Source organism: Rattus norvegicus, chromosome 4 (assembly GCF_036323735.1).
Source record: "Rattus norvegicus strain BN/NHsdMcwi chromosome 4, GRCr8, whole genome shotgun sequence".
Taxonomy (NCBI): Eukaryota; Metazoa; Chordata; class Mammalia; order Rodentia; family Muridae; genus Rattus; species Rattus norvegicus.
In genome coordinates, this window is record NC_086022.1 from 172,392,616 (window position 1) to 172,407,490 (window position 14,875).

Below are 14,875 nucleotides of genomic sequence, written 5' to 3' on the forward strand. Positions count from 1 at the left end.
TGGCACTCGCCTTCCCTCAGCTAAACCTGCTTCTCAAGCTTCTTTAGTGACTGTCGCTACCTTAAATCCAGGTGCTCAAATGAAAAGGCCTGGATGACCCTACATGCCTGTTCGAGTCCTACATCTGGCTGTGCTTATCCTGGGAGCTCTCCTAGATCTGTTCAGGGCTTCTCTTCTGTTACTTCCTCCTCAGGCTGCCCACGGTTCTTGGATGTTGCAGTCTACTACACCCTGCCTTTGCCTGGTTCTCAGCCTTGCAGTCTGCATTGTAGGAAAGGCTTTAGAATTTGAATCTTAAGGAGGTTGGGTCACTTGGTTTGGGTGCTGGTATTTAATCCCTTGATAGTGTGCCAGTTTTCTCATAGCCTGTTGAAACTTTCATTGGGGCTGAAGCTTCCAAGTAAAAAAGCGCGGACTGGAGACTCAGCCTAGTCAGTAAAGGGTGTGCTGTGCGGGTGTGAACATCTGAGTTTGCTTCCCCAGCAGCCACGTACAAAGTTGGACATGCTACTACATACATGTACACTTCTGAAATCCCCGGGCCATAGGTGATAGCTACATATTACAAGATTGCTTGGTCATCGTGGCCAGGGCAAATCTGTAGGTTTTTGTGTTGAGATGTGAATATTTTGGCTATGCATGATGTTGGTGTTCTTGGTGGTCTAGTGGGTTTCAGATAAACTCCAGGCTTGTAGTGCCTGCTCTTAAGTTTTGCAGGGTAAGTGAAAATAACAATGGTATTGTGAAAATGATCTAGACACATCCAGAATACTTAGAAGTAGTTGCGTATGGGCTAGACTACATGGTAGCTCTGTGGGGGAAATAAACTGGCTTCTATCTAGATAAGTAATTGTGTATCTGACACTACCTTTAATAGCTTCCATTTATCATGTCCTCACATATTTATGAACCATGCAACTTTGCATGCAAACCTATTTTGATCACCTAGTTTTGCAGTAAGTAGACTATAATGTCCTAGAACCTTCTAGTCATTGTGTAGAATTGAAATATGAATGGTTCGAGTTCATTAGAGCCCTCTCTACCAGATTGCTGCTCAATTCTCAAAGTTTGGGTCTCTGGGTATATGTACATCTCTGGCAGGACTTTCTGGGATGAAAATGCTTTCATACATCTGAAAACACTAGAGCAATTGATTCATTAGACAAGCTGGTAGCTCAGACTTTGAGCTCAGCAAAGTTCCATGTGCATATAGATACAATGGCTAGTGCCCTGTGCTGTGAACCTAGAGTAATTCAGAGAAACCAGGCTGAAAAAAAAATCAGAATCACAGAATCTCAACTTTAGAAAGCCAAGAAATTGGCTGGATCCTCTCTTCAGATAAGGAAAATGAAGTTCACAAAGGCCAGTGATGTGTCCTAGGTTACATATTCAATTATTCATAGAACTAAGTTAAAAACATCTTTTCAGAAGTTGAGAGTGCTTGTACTCCTTAAGACTTCAGTATGGTTCCCAGCTTATAACTAAACGTGGTCCAGAGGGTCCTGTTCTGGCCTCTGCAGGTACCTGTACACATGTGCTGTCCATACATACATACGTGTGTATACACAAAGATGAAAATAACATGTTTTTTAAATGGAAGAAACCAAGCCTTCTACTGCATGTGGCATCCGCCTGTAATCCCAGCAGTGGGGAATCTGGGCAGGAGATTTAACAAAGCAGTCTCTGGGCCAGTCGTATTTACAGAGCGAAATTTCTGTCTAAAAACAAAACGAAAGGGCTGGAGAGATGGCTCAGCTGATGAGAGCACTGATTGTTCTTCCAGAGATCCTGAGTTCAACTCCCAGCAAACACATGGTGGCTCAACAACCATCTGTAATGGGATCCGATGCCGCCTTCTGGTGTGTCGGAGGACAGCAACAGTGTATTCACATGCATAAATTAAATCTTAAAAAAAAAAACAAACCAAAAACGAGAAACCAGGTCTTCCAAGCTTATGTTCTAGCTGCTCTTTCATCGAGCCCAGACTAGAAATCACAGCGTGTTCTAGGTCCTAGAGTACCTTGGCTGTCACCTGAGGGCTCCGGAACACTGCCCACCATTCGGGTCCAAGGCTGCAGTGCTCTGCCCATGCAAGAAGGAATCCAGTCCTGCCACTCACATGATCCTACAGCTAAAGTTCCTAAGACTCACTCTGTCTAGCTCAATTGGCAATGTAAGCATAATGGAGCTGGGGCGTGCTCAAGTCATGTGCCTGATCCGGAAGGACAGGGAACAGGTAATGTCCGGGTTGGGAGCCAAGGCCAAGAGCTAGCTCAGAGACAGGACTAAAGGGGCGTGGTTCTAGAGGGCGTGGCTTGTGAGGGGCAGAAGGGGCGTGGCTCAGGGCGGGCATTTGGCAGGAAGGAGGAAGACCAGGCCTGTGTGGCGCCCTACCCTGGTGCAAGAGTTACCTTTCAGCTGTGGCCGCAATGGCTGCTCACTGCCGGGGCACAGAGCTCGGTAAGGGCCGGCGGGTTACGCTCCTCTTCGCCAGGTTGGGGGTGTGGGTGCCCAGGGCGGTCCCCGGAGAGCGGAGTCGTGAACTGAGGCAGAACCCCGGGACAGCCCTGCCTTGCTGTCTTTGCAGTTTTTCCCTTTAAGCGGAAGCAAGGAAGGATTCATTAGATCTTTCCACTTTAAGCTCTGTGGTCGCAGAAAACAAACCCCTGCGAAAAACCTGAGGGAGTATTTGTGCCATTTACAGCCGGATTCACGTAGCCATTCCCAAAATTGACTGCGCTGGTGGAAGAGTGGTCATGGCCTTCCGCTAAAAGTGATTTTAGACCCTTACACAAAATGTCCTTTTTAAAACTATTTTTCATCTTATTGATGCTAGTTCAGATATTTCTGGGGGAAAAAAGTCTGTAATTCAAACGTGGCAAAAAACGTGACTGAGCCAAATGTCAACGATTTAACTTTGTATGATAGTTTGCTTCATATCCTGGACCCTCTTAGTCGTGCGATTTGGGGTAAATTACTCACTTTGTGCTTACGTGCCGGCATCTGTAAAGTAGTTATTAGGAAGCTACTTCTGTCTGAAGGTGGTTTGGATAGTGTGAGGACAGGATACTCAGAGCTTCCAGTGGATTTCTCTGCATTTACTGCTGATAAGCAACGATAAAAATTGGGTAAAGTTCTCTTCTTAGGGGCTGATTTTGCGTAGTTATAACACATGGTTACTCTTTTCTCTTCAAAAGGGACTTGCTCCACGAATAATCAGTCTAGACTTTAAAGACGTTTAGAATTGCATGCTCGACAGGTAGCTTCTGTACCAGGTTCACCTCAATGAACTCCTTCCAACAGACGGTGGCTTACACTTTATCCCTTAAACGTTAGCTGCGATCCAGCGTACCCTGGATTGGAAGAGTGAAGATGGGGGCTAAAGGTTGAGGCTGAGGTGTGTCTGCATCTTTGTACAATGTCTCTCTTTTAAAAGTTTCACAGTTGCCTTTCGGGTGATGCAATTAAAGCGTTTTTACTTTGCTGTTGCACATACCTGTAACTCCAGCATCCGGCGTGAGCAGGCCGGCCTGGACTACATCGGAAGAACTTCTCTCAAAAAAAACCCAAAAAACAAAAAACAAAAAAAAAACCCAAAAAACTACCAAAACCCCACCTTTCGTGTGTCTCAAAATAACAGTGTAGAAATTAAGAGTTGCTATTTAGAATAGTAGTAAATGTGTGCTCACGCCTCCAACAAAAGCGGATACTTTTTACCATTCTTGTTAAAATCAGGTGGAGCGCAAGAGTCCTTATCAGCTGGGAACGGCTCGAATCTAAACTGCTAAAGTAAATCACGTGAATTATATATGTACTATGAAAAAAACTCTTCTGTCTTAATTTCAACACGGCCTCAATTGATGGTTTTTGAGTTTTTTTGTTGATTAAAAACATCTTAATGTTTTTTATGAACGCTACCTTTTAAAAAGAAATTAGTTTTATTTAAACACATTCATATTAAATTTTTTTAGCAAAATGCAGTTATCACCAGGTGGATTGTAGACTTCATTAGTCATTGTCATTTATAATTTTTTCTATTTTACTTTTAAGTGTGAGTTTTGTCTATACATGTCTCTTTACCATGTACATGCAATGCCTGTTGAGGCCAGAAGAGGGCATCCAATCCCCTGGGATTGGAGTTTCTGATGGTGTATGGCTGCCCGGTGAGAGTTGAACTCAGGTCCTCTCAGAGCTCTTGACTGCTGAGACATATCTCTTCAGCCTTTAATCCAGATTTTAAAAATCGAATTTACTTGTCTACTTTGTGTGTGTGTGTGTGTGTGTGTATGTATGTGTGTGTATGTATGTGTGTGTGTATGTGTGTGTATGTATGTGTGTGTATGTGTGTGTATGTATGTGTGTGTGTGTGTGTATGTGTGTGTGTGTGTGTGTGTGTGTGTGTGTGTGTGCGTGCGCAGAGAGATCAGAGGGCAGCTTTCACAGTTGCCTCACCTTCCACTTTTGCCATCCAGGATTGAAATTCAGGATGTCCAGTGCAGCAGTAAGTGTCTGCCCACTGAGCCATCTGGCTGGTCCTGAACTTGCCTTTCAGGGCGAGAACACTGCAAGGAAAGTTTCTTCCCAGCAGGGCATGTGTAAAAGAGGTTTCCAGATAGGGATGCTCTGGTTGTAAATGGAGGTCCAGCCGTCTGGGTCTGGGTGGTTCTGGGGCACACTCAGGGAACTGCCATGCTGATTAATCCTTCCAGGCTGTGTCAACATGTTCTAGACTTTTCTGACTTTTCCTTACAACGTAGGTGCCTGTGAACATGTTTTTCCCTTAGTTCCCCATGTAACCTATATGGACGAAGGCCCTCACAGGAGGAACAGAGGAACACATCTTGAACTATTTACCGTTTGGGGGAACCTGTCTGTGCAGCTGGGACCTGTGTGTGGACAGGAGCTGTGAGGGCCATGCCTTCCTAGGTTCCAGTGCCAGTCAGAGGCCGTTTGATAACTTCTGTTTTCGGTGGTGGACAGTGGTTTTGTCTTGGGGTTTCTATAACCGATGAAACACCGTGAGCAAAAGCAAGTTAGGGAGGAAAGGTCCTATTTCCCTTCAGGAATTCAGGGCAGGAACTCAACTAGGACAGGGGGTAGGAGTCATGGAGGAGTGCTGCTTCCTGGTTGTTCCTCATGGCTTGCTCAGCCTGCTTTCTTATAGGACCCAGGACCATCAGCCAAGGGATGGAACCACCCACAGTGGGCTGGGCTCCCCCTCATCAATGACTGATTAAGAAAATGCCCTGCGGTTCTGTCTACCATGTCCTGATCTTGTGCAGGCTTGTTTTCCCAGTTGCCATTCCTTCTTCTCAGATGACTCTAGCTAATGTCAAGTTGGCATAAAGCCTGCCAGCACAATTTCATTTCAAATTAGTGCATGCTTAGAGGTACCTGGAAACGGGGATTTTGTACTAGGGAACATTTTAGCAATGTCTTACTTTATGTTGGTCGTTTCTGTTAGGGGAAAGCTTCAAGCAGATCTCAACTGTGAAGAAACAGTTCACCGGACACTGTTATTAGTAGGTGGATACAATTATGGTGTAGGGTGTTCAAAACAGAAGGTAGTCTTGGTGTAGCCTAAAGGAACAGAAGGACTAAGTCAGAGCTGCTCAAAATCCACTCTTTCTGCCAGAAAGTTGTTCTAGAAGCCAAACCCTGCTAGCAAGCACTTGGGCAGAAAGTCCGCTCGGCTTTTATTCTACAAAGGTGGTGAGTGTGTCTTTCCCCATTTGCTGTGATCCAACTTCATAGTCTTCTGAGGTTGGCTGGTTTTTGTTTTTATGCATATGTGTGCTTTGCCTGCGTCTGTGTCTGTGTACCATGTACATTCCTGGTACCCTTGGAAGCTGAAAGAGGTCATCCCATCTCCTGGAACTGGAGCTTTGTGCACTCTGGGAGCTGGGAACAGGACTTGGGTCCTCTGCAAGTGCAGGCAGTGCTCTTAACGACTGAACCACTTCAACCAGCCCAATTCAAAGTCCTTTTTAAAAAGACTGTAAATGTGATATCCGTTCATCTTTTACCTCTGTGCGTTTATGAAGTTAGATATGTCTAGATTTTTTTTCAGTGTTTCTGAGGTAGCGTTTTAAAAATTGTTAATATTTATTGGGTCTAATTTTAATTTTATTTATTTTATGCGTATGGGTGCTTTGCCTGCATGTGCATTTATGTATCATATGGGTGCCTGGCCTTGAGTCCCCTGGGACTGGTGATACAGATTCTGGGTATTGGGACTCATACTCAGGACCTCTGGAGGAGCCTGAACTCTTTTAGTTGAGTGTGACCTTGAACCATGATCCTCCTGCCTCCACCTCTCAAGTGCCAGGATTATAAGAAGCCTGACTTAGACTTCGTTAAATGAGTTGTGATAACAAGATGTTCTCGCTCCCCTGTGTCATTGTCGTTTATTTTTGTGTTTATAGGAGCTTGTGTACGATTAGCAACATAGGAAGCTCGTTTCTTCCTTCCTCTGTCTGGACTCTGGGCTGCTGTATGCATGGCTACCCTCCTTACCTGTTTGGGCTTCCATGCCCCACTGTGGACTTGAGGGTGTCCTGCCCAGGTACCTTGAGGGTACCTTGTTCACCTCCTTTCTTACCTTTGCCCTGGTGGTTCAGGTCTGCCCTCTAAGGAAGACAGGGGAAAGGAGCCAATGTGCATTTTATAAAGCAGTATTTTATGTGCACAGAGATTTGGAGAGTCCTGTGTGGAGTGCCTCTTGTTTTATGGCCCCAGGGTATGGATCCCACAGGTAGCTGACCTGTTCGGATCTCTAAGAGCACAGGCGTCTCAGCCAGCGTGTATATGTAGGACAGTGAAAGTCACTCAGGTGTTGGCTGAGCGTGCTGCTCCAGTGCTGTGATTTGATACCAGTACTAGGGGGTGGAGACAAGAGGGTTAACAGTTTTGAGGCCAGCCTGGGGTAGTTTTGAGACAAGCTAAACTAAGCAAAAATCACCACGAATGAAGGGAGGAAATTGTATTTGAGCAGGTAGAGTAAGGAAACCCCTAACCTGACTGCTCCATTATTAAAGGGAAGGTTCTTATTGGGGATGAGTGAGAGATGATATCCAGAGGCCACTGGAAGAGTCTAGAGCAGAGAGAAGAGAAAGCAGACTGGACATGGCCAGAGCTGGGGAAGCAGGAGAGAGCAAGACCGCATACAGGGAGAGCCTCCCTGTTCACCTGTAGTGAGAGAGGGACTCGCTGGATTGTAAGGAGGATGAGTAACTGTGGGTACCAAACCTGTGAGCTAGAGAGTCTAGAGTAGAGGGGGTAAGGCAGACTGGGGTGCTAGTGTGGAATTTGTAATGTATAAGAGAAACTTGTGATACCGGGGGAGCCTGGAGGCCAGCATGGGCTTCGAGATGCTTCGAGCCATATGTCCCTTCCACCAGAGGTCAGGGAAATGACTCCTTGGGGGGGACAGAAAACCTGTTTCACAGGTTCCTGAGGAACACTGGCTTCTACCAGTCAAAAATCCTGCTATTGACCAGCTGGACATCTAACACAAATGACCTCAGAAACACAAAAGGACAGGAAGAGATGGGGTCACACCGGTGAGTCCAGGGGAGGCTTTCTTTCCTAATGCTGTTCCTCAGCGGATCCTTTGTACACAGGGATTGAGGGAAAGCAGCCTAGAAGGGTCCTTTAAACACAGGAACCCAGTGCTCAGATTCTCGTGTCCACCCTGTTCTGCTGTAGTGGCTGTGACTAATACATTGAGCGATTCTGCATGTGGGTCACACAAGTACGGTGATTGCTCATTTCTGTATTTTAAGTTGGGTGTCCTTTTTATGAACACTTTTATTCTGCTTTTGAAGTCTGCTATCTTTTGTTTATAAGCATGTACATGAGGCTATCTTTTATCACTCTGATGCCGTTTTGATAAACAGAAAGCTATAAAGTAATAATCAGAGGTTGTTGTGTAATTAAATAACTAAAGGTCCTCTGTGGTACCTGCTGCACTGAAACACTTTTTTTTTTTTTTAAATAGAAGTATCTAAGCCCTGTGGATTTTAATTATTGGGAGGGAAGGCAAACTTCAAGCCTCCGCCTGGAAAGAAAGACTACTAAATGAGACAGCAGACAGAGCCCTGGAGGACGCGATTGAAACATGTCACTAGAAATGGTTTAAGTGGAGAGTTCTGGCCCTTTCAAAACACTGCCTGTCACTTGAGGATTGGGTCACCTTGAAATGTGTTCATCTTTGAATTAAAGGCATGAAAAGGCACTTTGAAAATTTTCAGTCGACTTTGGTGTGTGTTGTGAGCGTCTGTGGGGTGTACTTCCTCTGCTGTCTCCCCAAAACAGTCGGTTCCCTGGAAACCAAAGTGGTCGCAAGAGGAGGATAAATGTTTAATCTCTGCGCCAACAACCCTACATAGTTTTTTAAAATGCTGAGCCACTTACATCCCAACTCCTTGCTCTCTTTGTATACTCGGGCTCTCCTCCTGCAAAGACATGGCAGGCAGAGAGCCGCTGCTGGTAATTGCTCTCCAAAAGGGCGCCTCGTGGCTGGTGCCAGGGTTGTCTTAGGCTCTCGCTAATGATGCCAAGTTACGCTCGGTGAAGGAAGGGAGACTACTGAAATTATCCAATCAGAAGCCTGATTCTGATGAGCGTTTCAGTTAACACCTCAGGGACATACTTTTGTCCTCTTCGTTCGGACGGGATGCGTTTGTGTGTGTGAGTGTGCAGTTCATTCGCGTGTCTACAGAGAAGTGTCTCAGCGACTAACAGCACTGGCCACACGCGCCTCAAAGCTTGACTTCAGTCCTAGGAACCTAGATTAAAAATATCAGACACGTATCTGTAATCCCAGCCTCCTACAGTAGGAGGTGGAGACAGGGAAGCTACAGAAACTCTAGTGCCCTCTGTCCCTAAACATTCAGCAGGGGAGAAATAAGGACCTGTCCGAGGGAAAAGGAGAGAACCAACTGCCCTCCACATATGAACCATGGCACACACATGCCTAATGTACACACTTTAATAGACAAACAAGCCATTTAAAATGTAAAAATGTCTACAGCTTAGTAGGGTTTTCTATAGTTTGTTACAACTTTTTGGTAGGACTACACAGAGAAACCCTGTCTCGGGGGAAAATGGATCTTTCTGCTGTTAGTAATTTAATTAATGTAAAGAAAAGTTGGATGCCTGTGTCTCTGCCGTGTGACCTTCTTATGTCCCTCTTCCTTATCTAGCAGTGGTCCCTTCCCACAGTTTAACTTTCGCAAGCCAGGCTGAAACCAGACATCTGCGAGTGGTCATCGGAGACTCTCTGCTTGGCTGTGTGTGGTTTTCCCAGGTGCACTAGGGCCACTTTGATCTTGACAGGGACGTCTGTGCCCTGGCTTGACCGTTCTTATTCTGTAAGAAGAGTCTCACGTGTGTTGCTGTTTAAGCACATGATGATAACCAGGAGGTGATGCTTGTGTGGACCTGGGGGGGGGGGCTCTTTGTGTCTCTTGCTGTTTTTGAAAATCTAAAGTTACTCTAAAAAGTATGTTTGAAACAGAAGAATCCGGTGTACAATCTCTGAGACTCCGAGGGCTGTCCTGGCTCTGTATTTGAGCTGCGTGATCCTTCAGTGGCCGTTCCTGCAGCTGTGTGGGCTGGTGTTCTAGGCTTTCCCCTTCCTTGTCTTGCTGGTGGCAAGGCTCACTGGCTTCCCAGACCAGTCGGTTGCACGTTTTGCCCTCTAGTTGACTGAACATGACTAAACGCTGTACCACACTGCCCTTCCCTCTATATGTCTCAAATCTCAATGTTGGGTGTCTCCCTTAGTTTTTCTCTCCCCGCCATGCCAGTTAGGCTAGCAGCCAGCGAGATCCCGGGAGCCTCCTGCCTTCGCCTCACTTAGAGTTCCTCAGTGCCAGGATGACGTGTACACCACAGCACTCTGGTGATTTAGGTGGAAGCTGAGTCTGGAGTCAGGTCCTTGAGCTTGCCAAGCCAGCGCTTCGCTGATCAACAGAGCCGCCCAAGCACGGGCCTGTATTGTGTATTCACTCCTCTGCCTGACGGGGTACTGGTTACAGTCTTAATGTTTGCTTCCATTAGAGATGTGGTGAGGGCTCCCCCCTTTCTGCTCTTCCCAGGCATGTGGTCCATGGCGTCGCTGTGAGGGCTCCAAGACTTTTGATCCGCTCCAGGAAAAGCTTCCTTTCTTTGAACTCCTTGATCGCATTTGTCCTTTCGGATTTGTTTGTCTTTTAAACTTGGTATCATCTCCTTCCGTTTCATGTAACACATAATCTTCCTTGAACTTTTTTTCAGTGTTCTTGTTTGTGCACACAAGTCCTGGTGCTCAAAGAGACCAGAGCCATTGGATCCCAGTGGAGCTGGGGTTAGAGGCAATTCTGAGTCTCCTGACGTGGGTGCAGGAAATCAGGCTCTGGTTCTCTAGAACAGCGGTACATGTGTCTCCAGCCCCACTCTAGTGATTATGGATATAACTTGGGCTTTAGAATCTAGTGGCCTGAGTTTCCCTTGTAGGCCTGGCAGATACTGTGTGACCTTGAACAAGTAATTGAGTGTCTGGGCTTCAGTGTCCTCGATCTGTAATTCTACCCTGGAAGAGTGACTTAGGTCAGTCCCACCATGGAAGACTGACTTTGGTTACCATCAACTTGATAATTGATTGATCTCCACCAGTCAAAAATTCTGGCTGCTTTTCTATTTCCTTCTGACGTAATCAACTCTCATGATCTCCATTCCTCCCTGTAGGCACCCTTGGTCTCTTCCAGTCTCCTGAAGTACTCTGTCTCTCTGGTGCTGACGTTGTGTGTGTGGTAGTGAAGTTTACCATTCTGGAGATGGGCTCTCTTTGCTAGGTCTCTGTATCTCTAATATCGATTACAACAATAGCGTTGTTCATGGCACAGCTTTCTGTGTGTGCCCAGGGTTCCATGTATCCCAGATGGACCTTAAGCTCTGTGTGTAGCTGCGAATGACCTTGAAGTTCAGATCATCCTCCTTCCCTCCTGAGTGCTAGGATTTATGTATGTAGCACCACATATGTGGTTTATATGGTGCTGATGTCAAGTCTGTGCTTCTTGCTTGCTAGGGAAGCACTTTACCAGCTAAGAGACAGCCCTGATACCCATCCCTCCATGGCCCTCTGGCTGACTAGTATACCTGGACTTTCCTCTTCTGAGTTATTGGGACCCACCCCAGCTTCTCCCACCTCCTCTCCAGCATCACAGGGTGTGGGGGTAGGGAGAAGGAAGGGTTCTGTACTACCTAGGCAATCCTGGTCTCTGGGTTGACTTTGGGACATGCTGTCACAGTTCGGAACGCCTAAGACCTCATCCACTCTGCTACTAGAATCGTCACTGGTCTCGGAAGTCAAACTTAAAACCCTCACTCTGATGACCTTTCCTCCTGCCTCTCTCTTATGCCGAGGTGGAACCCAGGACATCTTGCATGCAAAGCAAACACCCATCTCACTTTGTCCTTAGCCCTCCTGTAGAGATTCAAAGCCAGGAGACAGCAAATTGCTGTAAAATTCAACCATTTTTGTATTTAGCTCTTGGATGATGTGAGGTGGCATTCTATGGGCACACAAATGAGTCGCCCTGCTTGAATCTCTAGCCAGTAAGAGCTTGAATGTCAGGTGATGTCAAGGATGGCTCTCAGGAGGATGGGGGACTTTTACTTCTGGTTGTGCCAGCCTCTTGTTATCAGGGATTCTTCCCCTCGGTAACAGGGTGGGAGGGAAGTAGGATGTTCAGTTCTCATCAGTGTGCAAAAGACGGACAGTCTAAAGCACTACTTCTTTAAGAAGCCTTAAAAGATGGCAAAATGGCACTTCAGTGGTACAGATTCATATATTCATCTTGAGGGGACCCTGCCTGCTGTCTGTGGAATCTGTCATTCTTGTTCTTCTGTCCTCTCCTCTGCACCCCCAATATTAAGGGCTGCCCCCACCCCTGCTTATCTTCCTGTTTCTCTGGCTGCTAAACCCTGCCCTGCCCCCTGGGGCAGGTTCCTCTAAGTATGGAAAAAAACTCAGCTGGTCATGTGACTTCCACCCACCTCAGGGGTCAGCAGGTCCGTGGGGCTGGCAGCAGGGAGCCTGCGTTCTTTCAGTTACAGTCACAAAAAAGCTGGAAACCTCTTAGTGGGCACAGCTTCCTTTTGGAGGGCACAGTGCTTTGAGGTTTTTGACGATTGACACCGGAGTGTCTGAAAGTGCTGGGGAAACCGGCCCATCTTGCCACAAAGAACTTCCTCCTAAAGAGAGATGGTGGGAGAGCAGGTGCTTTGGGAAACAGCATTTTGAATCAGGGCCCAGCAGGTGGTGATTTTCAGTCTAATTCAGTCCAGGAGCACACACTCCCAGGCAGCCTGGACTGCCCTTGCTCAGTAAGGCTGCAGGGGCTGGTTTGCTTGTTTTGGGAAATAATATCCTGTCTGCTTGTAGTTGGGTGTTAGTGCTTGTTGGCTGCCTGCTGTTGGAGGGGTATGTCTACAGTCCTAGCTCCTTCTATCTATGAGTGATGTGTGTGTGTGTGTGTGTGTGTGTGTACATGTGTGTACATGCACGTGCGTGTGCATGCATATGTGTCTCTGTGTATATATATGTGTGTGTCTACATGTGTGGGCATGAATATGTATGCATGTGTTCATGCATGTGTGTCTCTGTGTATATATGTGTATGTGCATGCATGTGTGTGTATGCATATATGTGTATGCTTGTGCATGTGTCTCTGAACATAAATGTGTATTTACATGTGTGTGCATGCATATGTGTGTATATATATGTGTGTGTGTACATGTGTGGGCATGAATATATATGCATGTGTTCATGCATGTGTGTCTCTGTATTTATATGTGTATATGCATGCATGTATGTGTGCATATATGTGTATGCTTGTGCATGTGTCTCTGAACATATATGTATATTTACATGTGTGTGCATGCATGTGTGCGTGCATATATGTGTGCATGCTTATGCATGTGTCTCTGTACATATACGTGTGCTTGCATGTGTGTGCATGCTTATATGTGTGTGTGGACATATATGTATATGTGCATGCATGTATGTGTGTCTGTCAATGAGTGTGAATACATATATGTATATCTGATGTGTGTGTAAAATAATTATTAATATTCAGTATATATTGATTAAAGCTGGAAATTGATATGACAGCAGTTATTCCTTGACTAGCTATTTCCCCAAATTATCACAGAGACTTTTTAATATTTCAAAGTTTAGGCCTTAGCTGGGCAGACCCTCAGGTATCTCATCTAAACTAACCAGACCACGTAGCCCCATCCAGCCACATAGCTAGCTGTACCTTCTAGGCCCACAGTCATGTCTTTCTCCTGTGATGGCTACTGACAAAAGTACCCTTGTCTTTCTTCCCAGAGTTTCTCCCTCCCAGGAAGTCCTGCCTTCTCTCTCTACTGCCCAATCACAGGCTTTAGCCTTTTGTTGACCAATTAACTTGGGGAATAAGGTTTGTAAAACAAAAGCTGGTGTATGTGAGAATTCACTCTTGGGGCAACCAGATCTAGGGGTACAGAATTTAGCATTTGAATATATAGAAGCACAAGGCCAACCCAAACATTTCCCTCATTTTGTCTAAATAAAAAGGCCCTTTCTCTAACAATAAAAAGCAACATAAAGTAGGAATATAATGAAACAGTTATGAAAATTATTAGGGAAGAGTTACATTCATAAAGTTTAGTCTTTCTGTATTCGGCAACTCTGGATAAAGAATTTTATCATCTGTCCTTTCTTGGTGAATTCAGTATTTTGTATCTAAATCATTTTCTGTCATAACTTGCATTGCTAACTTAAAAACATTTTCTCAGCCCTAAAAACATTTTCTTAAATCCTAAATAATTTAAGTTTAATTGTGAGACTATAACTATTTAGTCTTTAACCCCATCAGACACCTGAGAAGGAATACATATTCCCTGAGTGTGCAGGAAGTACGTGCGAGCTGCCTCCCAAAACTATAGAAGTGACAGAGACAGCTGGCTTCCTGGACAGCCAAGATTATCCCTATAATATTATAATATTCTTTATAACATTGGTGTCTTTTTCTTCCAGTCTTCTGGCCCGGTGTATCTGACAGACATATTTGCAAGGCAGGAGTTACGAAGGACTTGCCTACTGGATCTTGGCAGAGCTAGGCAGTTACTTCTGCCTGTGTTCAAGTATTGTCCATTTTGGAGAGCATTCTGTCAGCAGATGAAGTTAGGGCATTTTCTTTGCCTGGTGGCTTAGCCTGTCACAAATGAAGCCATCTCCAAATGGGGGTCCTTTGATGCGCATCATCTTTCAAGTTGAGCGGGGCGCTGTCTGGAGCTGTCATGTGTCTATGTCAAAAAACCCTCACATCAATAAAAGCACCTTTAAATGCCACATTCTGTGAGTCTTTGAGGTTTGTGAAGACCATGTCTATTTATAGCACATCCGAACAAGCAAGTGTTGCTTGTTTCTAGCTATTGATTATCCATTCAACCTAGGATGTATATTTCTGTGGTAATATAGACTAGTATCTGTCATGTCCATGAGTTTGACTGTATTTCTTAAATATCCTAAACAGATTTTAATAGCAGCTTTAAAAGACCTGGGACTAAAAATTGCATTTTCAAGTGAGTTGCAAAGGCCCAATACCTTATACAAGAGTTGAAAACATGTACGCATGATCAGTTGTAACAAAAAATAACTTTACAATTTGTATCAATGTACAAAGATTTGCACCAATAAAAACCTTGAACCCGTATCAATATACAATAATCCTTATCAATGTAAACGTAAATAACCTTATTTGAGAATAACAAGGGCTGAAGAGATGGCTCAGCCGTTAAATGGTAGGCTCATAGCCAAAAATGTAAGAGAATAACAATAGTT

General features: G+C 45.2%; 1 protein-coding gene and 1 long non-coding RNA gene across 3 annotated transcripts in view; both read left to right on the forward strand.

Annotated features, from left to right (window-relative positions):
• Nucleotides 1-2,355: 2,355 nt before the first annotated feature.
• Dera (deoxyribose-phosphate aldolase) overlaps nucleotides 2,356-14,875 on the forward strand; it is a 78,776-nt gene continuing 66,256 nt past the window's right edge. Inside the window, exon 1 of the mRNA NM_001399006.1 lies at nucleotides 2,356-2,460. Coding sequence (NP_001385935.1) covers nucleotides 2,430-2,460 — 31 coding nt within the window. The 5' untranslated portion in view covers nucleotides 2,356-2,429. The remainder of the gene's footprint in view (nucleotides 2,461-14,875) is intronic.
• Nucleotides 3,423-14,383, forward strand: LOC103692250 (uncharacterized). 2 transcript variants are annotated; one of them, XR_010066295.1, is made up of 3 exons: nucleotides 3,423-7,562; nucleotides 8,000-13,469; nucleotides 14,069-14,383. It is a non-coding gene; the product is annotated as an uncharacterized LOC103692250 (long non-coding RNA). The 2 variants fall into 2 exon arrangements; XR_005504029.2 differs by having other exon boundaries at nucleotides 3,423-13,469.